This window comes from Bubalus kerabau, chromosome 1 (genome assembly GCF_029407905.1).
Source record: "Bubalus kerabau isolate K-KA32 ecotype Philippines breed swamp buffalo chromosome 1, PCC_UOA_SB_1v2, whole genome shotgun sequence".
NCBI lineage: Eukaryota > Metazoa > Chordata > Mammalia > Artiodactyla > Bovidae > Bubalus > Bubalus kerabau.
The window spans coordinates 220,554,142-220,564,804 of record NC_073624.1 but is presented as its reverse complement, the minus strand read 5'-3'; the positions used below and the strand labels follow the sequence as shown (position 1 = coordinate 220,564,804).

Genomic DNA, 10,663 nt, shown 5'->3' with positions numbered 1-10,663 from the left:
TATTGGAAGAGCTCTTCCAAAAATTCAAATGTACTTTAATTAGTTAAGATAGAACACCACTTACTTTTTGTCCCACTGAATAGTTTACTTAATATTATCTCTCACTATATGTTTCATCAAGAGTAGTTCCATTCATTTCACTAATATTCAGTGATTTTTTTGTGGGGGGGTTGTTATTAGTGATAACTGGAAACAGCAAGATATGCAGGTGATCCTAGGGGTCCTTTGTTCTCCTCAAGGTGAGGAGGTTTCTTGAGACTACCTGATGTGGTTATTAAGCACTACAAAGGCAATAGCTTCAACACCAGTGATAGTTTCTAAATCCAATCAAAATAGAAAATAAGAAATCTTTCATATGTAATATAATATAGAAGACAAAAGAACCAGGTATGTCTAACATAGAACACCATGGTGTATCTCATCTAGTGGTGGCTCTAGGAGGAGGGCAGAGAAGATTAAGAACTCCTGTTGGTATGAGAGTAGAAAAGTGTTTCTCGTATGGCTGTGCTCCTAGTTACTATTTTTCTGTGCAAGCTACTTTGCCTCAAAGTGTGTTCTGGCTTCTCTATCAGTCTCCAACATTTTGTTTTCTTTTTTAGATTGCTTTTATCTAAGACCAAGTAATTCAACCACATTACAACATGAACAAGTTGATAACTGTTCTTTTCATTGGGATAGTTTTTTTCTTCTCTATTGCATCAGATTCTTGGCATAGCCTATAGTTTGGCCAAAGCAATCCATTCCAGGGTTCCTGAGTTTAGTTTGTTGACCATATTGGCTCTTCATGAAACTAAGCTCAGAATTAGTCACATATTTATAAACATTCAGCTGATTTGACAATACAACAGAATTACATGAGTCATCCCACCCCCTCCTATGTCCCAACTCAAAACTTAAACACCTATAACCAAAATAAATCTTTAGATTAAAAAGTCAGGAAGCACAAAAGGAGTCTGAAGGGTGATCTGGGTGTCTTAAGTTTGTTCAGTGTCATCTGACTGAAATCCTACTGTTCTTATTAACATATTCATGATCCATAAAGAGCTAAACCTTTTAATGGCCTATCTGCTAAAATCAGATAGGATACATTACAGGGGCTTGAAACATTCTCGCTTATAAAAATATATGCAAGAAAACCAAAGAACAAGGAATGTTTAACAGATTAAGTATACAACTTATTCTAAAAGTGCTTTTGCAAGGCAATCTAAGAATGAACTCTAAAGTGTAAAATGTGAGAAGACTATTACAAATATAACAACCTAGTTCAATATGATTGTGGATTGGGCAGTACCTGCATGACCACTGAAAGGATCACACCCCACTTCTAAACACTGTTCATCTTTTTATTGAATATTCTGGTAAATATTTCACATTAATACAGGCTACATTAAGTAGAGCCACTATATGACAAGAAATTTACTCAACTTTTTCCTTTTAAGTATGTAAACAATTGTACATGTATTTACCACCCTAAAAGGTTGAAATATGTAATCATCTAATTCTTTTCTGCATACAAGTAGCATTCAGTATGTTTAGCCCAAAGCACTAATTTCAAAATGGCTAAACTAACCAGAGAACATAATCAGGTGGTTAGGAAATCAATTTGTTCTTATACAATGGGCAATCAAATTTCCATTGCTAAAGCCTCAGAGAAAATTTCTTAGGCACATTAAAAAAAAATCCCCAGGGTTCTTCCAAGGTCAAAATTTCTCAAACAAGGCTAAAGAGTAAGACCTTCTAACTTAGTTGACATATTTGAGATGCATGTTTCCAATATGAGGTGCCCACGTGCCAGGCCAAATCTGAAAAGGGGGAGGAAAAATTGGAATTTCTAATTAGGAATCTTTAGACATTTACAAAACGAATATATAAATGCAATGGCAATTCACTGTTTCTGCCTAGAAAGAATACAGTACATGAAACAAAATGTTAAGTAGCATCATCTTGATATTGAAAAACTTAATTCAGATCAAGGTGGTAAGATGTCTTGACTTTTGATATTCAGAACTTGTATTACCCAAAGAATTAAAAGGATGACATGATAAATCTGAAAAATAAAAGAGCATTAAGTTCATTTTACCTGCTGGGCATCAGTGCATTCAGTTGAATTTTGAATAACTTTTATCATAGGGTTCCAAGAAGGATCTGGGTTGTGAAGTCCATTAAACAGAGGGCCTCCTGGAACATCAGCAAGCTGAGGATGGGAGGGTATTATGGTGCCTCCATACATGGAAATTGGTAGACCCTAAAACAGCAGAATGGTGTAATCATGAAGTGACTGTAAATGATGATTCCATAATACCAGCATAGATCTCTCTCATTTCCCTTCATTCAAAGAACTCCAGAGTATGTACAGCACCACTGTACAGTCTTGAGAAACCGAAAGTAGTTATCTACATCAGCAACACATTTTCACTGATAATAGAGAAAACAACTAAACCCAATATTCAATGATTGGGAAATTTCCAATATTTTATGAACATATAATACCCCAACTTTCCCACATTTTAGATTTACTAAATGTAGCTTAGCTTGTGCTAAGAAAAGGGAATTCTACATGATAGCTTGCAGCCACAGTCTGGCTTTACGGCAACCTGGAAGCTCTCAGAGCAGACAAGAGCGCAATGGTGAGCTCAGAGCCAGCTTTCCAGAGAGGGAGAGGCCTCCCTTCTCAGCTGTGGCAGCCAGATGCAAAGCAGCAAAAGTCAAATCTTCCAGGTTTGGAAAGAAGATGGCAGCATCTTCAGGATAGTTCGAGGACAAACTAACATAAACAACATAACCCACTTTTGAAAATAGATAAAAGATCTGACAAATTCATAGAAACAAACTAGTTATAACCAAAAAGGAGAATTATTTCAGTACAAATTACTCCTTAACATGTGACTACATTGGCTGGCAAAGTGGTAAACAAGTTACAATGATGTTTGTCAACTCACTTTAGAAAAATCCACAAAACTGCTCGCCATAGGCTGATGAAAAATGTTAGAGGGGGCTACCATTCCAGAATCATCTCTCTCCATTGGCTGATGCTGAGAGAATGTGCTTGGGTCTGACAATTGTTGATGCATTGGATGGTTCCCTATCACAGACTGTGACCAACCTGATAACCCTTCTAGAAAAAAGAATTGAAATCAAGAGTTAGATATTTATCTGGATAAAATAACAAAACATTACCACTGGAGTTTTTCATACTAAATTTAATCAAAAGCATTCCTTTGATAGCTCAGGACACATTCATAAAAATCTTTGCAATCCCAAAAAAACCAAGTTCCTGTAACTGGATGTAGTCTTCGGAATATCCCAAACACTCTACCTTGTCCTTCAAAAGATTAAATGCTATCTGAAAGAAATCAAATGATTGTCCCATTCTCCAGTGAAAAGCTTAAGAGGGAAAGTAAGTATGCTTTGAATTTTTAATTTCTAATTAACTCTGTATTTATTACATTTATTACTATCATACACATTACATCTATTATTAATATATAACCCAAACTAACATTCCAGACTTTGAGACTGGACTGGGCTCCTCAAAGGTTTAAACAATCCTACTGGTTAAGTGTAGGAATTAAGCTTATTTAGATAAGGAACTAAGTTTAAAAGGCAAAATCTCACAATTTACTCAAGCTATCCCTCCAGACAGAGGGCACTATAACCGTACCTGACATGGCATTGACACCAAATGACCAGATTCCACTGTGTCCAACAGGAGCGACAAAACCGGTTCCCACAGGGGCTTGTGCGACAGACCCTCCTTGTCGAATTCGGGCTAGTCTCTCTGTTCCAATGGGGGGAGGGATTTTTCGATCCTGACTGGCACTGCCTCCTTTTGGTTGGCCCAATGTTGGTGGGGCAGAAGTGGCTGAAAGAGGTGAAGATGATCCCGAAGAAACAGATGGAATAGGAGAGTCACCTGGTGGCAAAATATTTCTCTATTGTTTTATTACATATAAAAATTCAAATTATAAAAATATGAGAAACCTTGTTGGAAAGATCTATTCCACAATACAGGTTCTGGAAAGAAAATTTTCATTTTGCAAGATCATTCAAATGAAAATATATGAGTTATGTATACATTATCTTATACTACTACTGCCTGAAGCAAGTACAAATAGTCTAAATTTTTTTTTTTTAATTGAACTGAACAAGGCTAGAAAGGAAGAAGGCCGTATTTATTCTTGCTGTAGTTCTTTTGTCAAAGGACCAATATTCACTGACTACCTCATGATGCTCATTAAAAAAAAAAAATCAAATCCTGTTCACATCCTTTTAGAACTTCATCTATTCTAAATATTGAAATAAGTCAGAACAGAGGAATATTTTTACTTATAAATGGCAATACAGTTTCCTCAAATGTAAAAATAAATGAGGAATCATACCAAACTGATTAGATATTTAAATACAACCATTTCACAATACTGTCGTCAAAGCATCTTATAAAATTACTTCCCTTTTTTTTTTCTCTTTTTTTTTTTACTCAAGGCAGATATACTGAATGAGTTAATAACAAATGATGCTTAGATTGGTATAAAGTAACTAGATCCTTAGATGGTGGTTTGGATACTAAAAGAGGTGACTCTTGATAAAAATGCCGTGGTTCATCAGAAAATAGAGGATACAAAAAAGCTGAACTCAAACCAAGAAGGTAAGCAGATTCTTCCTCAGTTTCTCTCTTTTCTTTGTACCTCTTTTCTTGATCCAAGTCTCAGTGTAACTTCAAATCTGGCTTGAAAGAATAGCCTGACCCTTCTCAAGTTTTCTATCCTATAAATGACTGATAATTTTTGACATGACTGCGATACAAACCTTGAGTATTTGCATATAACTTAGATTACTTAAAATTACAATATGGTGTTCCCTATAACAAATAATTTAATAACTTATTAGAGATTCTTTGGGATGATTTCCTCCAGGATTCCTACATGAGTTTGAGGCGCTTGTCCAAGGGTGGGGAGAAAAATGTTGTCTGTTGAAACTAGGGGTCCCAACAGGAGCTGGCCCTTGCAGGAAAACCCGAGTTCCAGGTATGCTGGAAAAACTTGTCAGAGGAGCAGAAGAGGAAGATGGGGAGCTGCCTGATGGGTCAATGGACGGTAATCCTGAAATAAAACAGGTCCAAGAAATCAAATTAGCTAAGGCTTTAAAAAATGAAAGTCCAAAGTTTACTTAATTCCTCTTTAAAAAAGAAGAAAGCACACAGTTTATTCTGTGGATCACAGCAACAAGAATCCATTTATACCACACTGTATGTCCCAAACCCATTTTTTTTTCTTGCAGTCGAGAAGAATACCTCAGGTGACACTAGATATAGAAAGTCCAGTGTTTAGGAATGGCAGTCACCTGGAGTATGTTTCAGATAAATCTCAAAGCCTTCATTGGAGGGGATATGAAATGACAACATGTTGTGACTAAGTGTTACCTATTACTTGGAAGAACAGCTGTTCATCTCTATAGTCATTCCCTATGCAAAATGAATAGCAAAATCTACCAATTTTTTTCTTTCTGACAACGAGGAAAAGCATACTATTAAACTAAAGATAATTTCAGAACTCCATCTTACCAAAAAAAGAAAATCAAAAGTTGCAAACTACATCAAGATTTCTATCAATATCTAGTTTATATAAGTCTGAATTTGATAGTCTTCTCAAATTCCATTGCTTTCTCTGGAGAATGTAGTAGGGAAAGAGGGCAAGGATCTGGAAAAGGATTATAGGTGCTCATTTCATTTCAGGAAAAAGTAGTTAACATCAACATAAAAAATTTAAAATTCTCAGGCAGGTCTTTAGTATATTCACTGGGTTGTGCAACCATCACCATAGTCAATTTTAGAACATTTTTGTCCACGCTAAAAGAAAATGTATTACCTATCACTCTCCATCCTCCTTTACCTGATCCATATCTGAACCTTTAAGCAACTACTAACATATTTTTTTCTCTCTAGATTTGCCTATTCTAGAAATTTCATATAAAAAGAATTATACAATATGTGGTCATTTGTGACTGGCTTCTTTCACTTAGCAAAATGGTTTCAAAGTTTATCTATGTTGTAGCACAAATAACTACTCCATTTCTTTTACTTTATCTCATAATATCGAATATACATTATGCTGAGAATAATATCTTATTATATAGATACACCACATTTTGTTTTCCATTCATCAATTGATGGACATTGGATTGTTTCCACTTTCTGGCTATTATGAATGGTGTTGCCATGAGGACACCAGTTTTTGTGTAGGCATATGTTTTCTCTTGGGTATACCTAGGAGAAGAATTACTGGATCATATGGTAATCCTTTTTAATTTCTTAAGGAACTATTTTTCCAAAGTGGCTGTAACATTTTAAATTTCTGCCAGCAGAGTTTGAAAGTTCCAATTTCTCTACATACTTTCTTGTCTTTTGACAGAAGGTCAACGAAAGAAACCACCCAGGCAGTTAAGAAATGAAGCCAAGCTTAATCAATCCTGGACCCTGGAATGAAGGTCAAGGATTAATGCTTGCTTTAAAAAAAAATTTTTTTTTAAATTAGTAATAAGTAATTTTGATGTTACAGATCTGAATAATAAGGATCCCAAACCTGGTTTACTACCAAATTAGATGGATGATTTCCTTGACTTTCTATTTTCCAGCCATTCATAATCTGCACATCTTCTGGGATATAGTATTAGAGTGCAAAGAGCTCAAACACTGGAATATGAAAGATCTCAAGCTCAACTCTAGCTAAGGCATCTAAATTCACGTATTAGTTACTGCCAGTCACGTGAAGGACTAATTTAAAAATTAATTAAATTTTACCACAGTCTGAGCATTGGCAATGAGCTCTTCTTTCATCCTGGGGCCTCTGAAAACTTTATTAGTTTTGACCAAAATGAAAAGTTAAAATAGCACCTATTTATAGAAAAAAAAAATCCTGGAGAATAATATTTTTGGACCACAGATGGTCTTATGTAATATTTATTTTTATTTGAAAGATGATATAACAGCTATGTTTTCCTGAAAAGTAAATGGAAACGTATCTGATAGAAATGCTAAGGCTCACAAATTTTAGTAAACTCACAAATTTTAAACAACTTAGATCAGTTTATAATTAATAAAATGGAAATGGGCTCTGGGAAGTTTTCCAACTGGAAAATAAAAGCTAAATAAGTGGCACTATCACTTCTTACCCCCATTCTAGGTCAGCCACAATTTCTAATTTGTTTTTTACCATTTATTAGAGCAGATTGGACTAAATCAGAGCATTATAGAGCAAACTGGAACAAAATTTTGGCCTTTAGACTCTGGAAAATAGATTCTGGCTTTCCAAATATCTCTGAGCCACCACTAGCCTCTTATCTTTCCAAATCTTTCTTACACTGCCTCAGTAGCTAATTTCTAATTTCAAGGAACAAAGAGCTGATTTGAAATTGTTTTTTAAAAGTAAGAGCGCATACACGACTGGATCTCTTCAAGCAGCTCCATCTACTATAAACAAGATGGGTTAAGACATCATTTAATATTCATTCTGAGCACCCATGACTGAAAACAAAGAATGTAGATTATGAATTGTAACCCAACATTTTTAAATCTAAGAAATGCAAACACTCACTTTGATTTAAAAAATGTCTGTGAATTTGGAACCCTTGAAGCATCCTATGGGTCCCTTTTATGAATATCTTATATCAATTCTAAGAAAATGAACTGACATAAGGTGTAACTGCCTTGATAACAGGTACCGAGAGATCATAAAAAAGAATATAAAGAGTTCAAATTTGAGTGACTAACCTACAACTAGTTTTTTGTCCACTCAATCAGCAGTCATTAAGGGGTCTTTACTGTTTATGATAACACCCTTATTTCTTCATGATCATGCAATACATATTATGCATAAAATAAATGCTTTATTATCTTTGGAAGGTTAGATTATGCTGTTAAAGCCCCAAATTGCGCAGTCATGATAGTTACAATAACTTACCAACTGGACTAGTAGAAACTCGCTGGGAAGGTGATCTGAAGCCAGGTGCCTTGGAATTGTCAGGGTGCACGTTCTCCAAGTGTCCAAGTACAGAGCTACCCAGAAATGCTGACTGAACAGTGAAAGAGGCATCTGCAGCAACTCGTGAGGACAGAGGACCATCTCCCCAACCCTGGTTAGCTGGCACCTGACTGCTATCAAAGAGACTACTGAAGTGATTGAAAAGTGTGGCCGGGCCAAACGTAGGTGGCAAAGATTTATTTGCTGGGTTAATGTGCATCTGAGAACCATTCATAATGTTCATGGCTGAAGAAAGCTGCACTGTAGCTGGTGGGCCTTGAGGTGGTGTTAAAGGAACTGGATTTGTAACAAAAATGGACTGGGGATCCTGGTGTATAGTTGCATTTGGTACCACTGAGTAGAAAGAACCTCTGGGTTGCAATCGATGAGAAACTCGAGGTGCTGGTACAGCTAACTGAGGTAAATTACTGGTATCCTGATTATCAGCAGCAACCAATCTAGGTGATGCCAAAGTCAATGGAGCAGGTTCTGAATTAGATGCAAAAGGCATTGACATAGGACTTAAATCAGACACATTGGATGGCTGTGCTTCCTCCGGTGTGTTATTGGACGGAGGAGTGGGACTACCAGATGGGTGAGCTTCTGGAGCTCCTGGGGTGTTGCTGGCAGAGCTACTGCAGCTGTTGGCAGTTGAAGAGGGGGGACACAGGTTTGCCGTGGACTGGTCCTGTGTGGACAGTTTCTCTTTGGGGGTGGGCATGGCAGAGAAAGACTCCATCTTTTGTGAAGAAAGCTGTGCTTGAGAAGTACTTGCAGGCAGAAATGTGGTGGGAACTTGCCCACTAGTGATAGGTGCAGAGGAGACTGAAGGCAGGGAACTACAAGTGCTTGTCATAGAAGTAATCACTGTTGCTGGAGGGCTTGTCTTAGGCACACAGGCAAACAGCTGCTTTCTGACTGATGAAGGAGTCCGGGTATTAGTCACACACAGTTGCTGACTGGCAGCAACTACAGAAGAGACAGTGATAGGGCAACTGGCAGTAGCTAGTCCAGTAGACTCTGACGGTAGAACAGTTCCATTCTGGTTAGGTAGACGGCCTGTATTATTATGCTTTGGAGAGCTGTTTGTGTTGCCAGGATTCACAGGTCTCACTGGGAATGGTCCCCAAGTGTTAGGAGAGGGTGAGAAGGTTCCTCCAAACTGGGCCATGGGTAAGCGAGGATGCCGAATCTGTTGCATGGTTTGAGCAGCCAACAGGGCAAAATGCGGGTGGGGATAAGCTAAGGGGAGAGAAACTGGGAAAGAAGAACGTACATTTGCTGGAACGTTCTTATTAAGTTTATTAGTGGGCTGGAACGTAGATAATGTTGTTGCCTGTGAAGTTACAAGACTTGGAGCACCCAAGGGAAATGCATTTTTACTGGAAGCTGCTGTGGTGCCTACTCCAGATGAGAAGTTTGCATGAATGGCTTTGATGCTGGCAGGTGTTCTGATATGGTTTTTAGGAATCAAGTCTTCCAGTTCCTTAGCAGGATCTTGAATAAGTGCATTAATAAGTTGAACTGCAGATCTTGTTGATTCTGTACCACCCCTGGGGAGAAAACAAACAAAAAACAAAACAAGATCAAAATCATAAAAAACTAGGTAATCCTTACCACGAAATAAAATTCTGATTGTACCATGGCTAAGAAAAATGTGCTTCTAATACAGTTTAACTTCCTCACAGAACTAACTAAATATATATATATATTTCATAATCACCTAATTGTGATCATTCTCTCGCCATTCTTATCTTTTTGTTTATCCACATCAATGTGGGCACCAGTAACATCTTGAATTGCAGTGATGTTGCATCCTCCTCTTCCCATTATTCTGGAAACCACTGAGGCTGGAACAGATAATTTTTTTGACCTATAAAATGAAGACCACATACATGAGCATATGAAATCAAAATATTTATTAAAAAAACAGGTCTCAAAAAAAAAAAAAAAAACATGTCTCAGTAAGTATGTTCATGAATATCTGGAGAATAGTATTTATCAAACCTTAAAGAGGAAGTTATTAGAAGCTTTTATTTAGAAACTGACCTCTTATTATACTGAATTTAATTTGGTAAAGATGAAAAACACATTGCCATTTGAAAAAAATTATACTTAAGTCACTCATGATCTCAGCATTCAAACTATCACATGTTAACTGAATGGCAATGATCATATATACTGATACTTTCAAAATTAAAATAATGCATACCACATTGTTAAACTCTATATGAAAATGAGTACAGGCAGGTTATCAGTTTCAACGACTTTACTAAGCAATAAGCCTCGGAGTTGAATTACATAAAAAGCAATTCACAAGTGTGTGAATTCCACTTGTGTGAGGCATGCGAAGAGTTGATTCATTGGAAAAGACCCTGATGCTGGGAGGGATTGGGGGCAGGAGGAGAAGGGGACGACAGAGGATGAGATGGCTGGATGGCATCACTGACTCGATGGACGTGAGTCTCAGTGAACTCTGGGAGTTGGTGATGGACAGGGAGGCCTGGCGTGCTACGATTCATGGGGTCGCAAAGAGTCGGACACGACTGAGCGACTGATCTGATCTGATCTGAGGCAAGTGGAACTAGAGAGAACACCAGAGGCTGACACTGGGATCTGACAAGATGGCCTGGGTCTCTTGCAGGATT

General features: G+C 37.2%; 1 protein-coding gene across 3 annotated transcripts in view; it reads right to left on the bottom strand.

The window, feature by feature from the left end:
• Positions 1-1,321: 1,321 nt before the first annotated feature.
• The window catches only part of ANKHD1 (ankyrin repeat and KH domain containing 1), a 105,148-nt gene continuing 95,806 nt past the window's right edge, over positions 1,322-10,663 (bottom strand). The window contains exons 29-35 of one of the 3 annotated variants that reach the window (XM_055555378.1): positions 9,739-9,888; positions 7,956-9,568; positions 4,881-5,099; positions 3,662-3,913; positions 2,940-3,115; positions 2,081-2,245; positions 1,322-1,802 (exon numbers count right to left, since the gene is read on the bottom strand). In XM_055555378.1, coding sequence (XP_055411353.1) covers positions 1,743-1,802; positions 2,081-2,245; positions 2,940-3,115; positions 3,662-3,913; positions 4,881-5,099; positions 7,956-9,568; positions 9,739-9,888 — 2,635 coding nt within the window. In that variant the 3' untranslated portion in view covers positions 1,322-1,742. The remainder of the gene's footprint in view (positions 1,803-2,080; positions 2,246-2,939; positions 3,116-3,661; positions 3,914-4,880; positions 5,100-7,955; positions 9,569-9,738; positions 9,889-10,663) is intronic. The other 2 variants (XM_055555388.1, XM_055555384.1) reach the window with 2 other exon arrangements.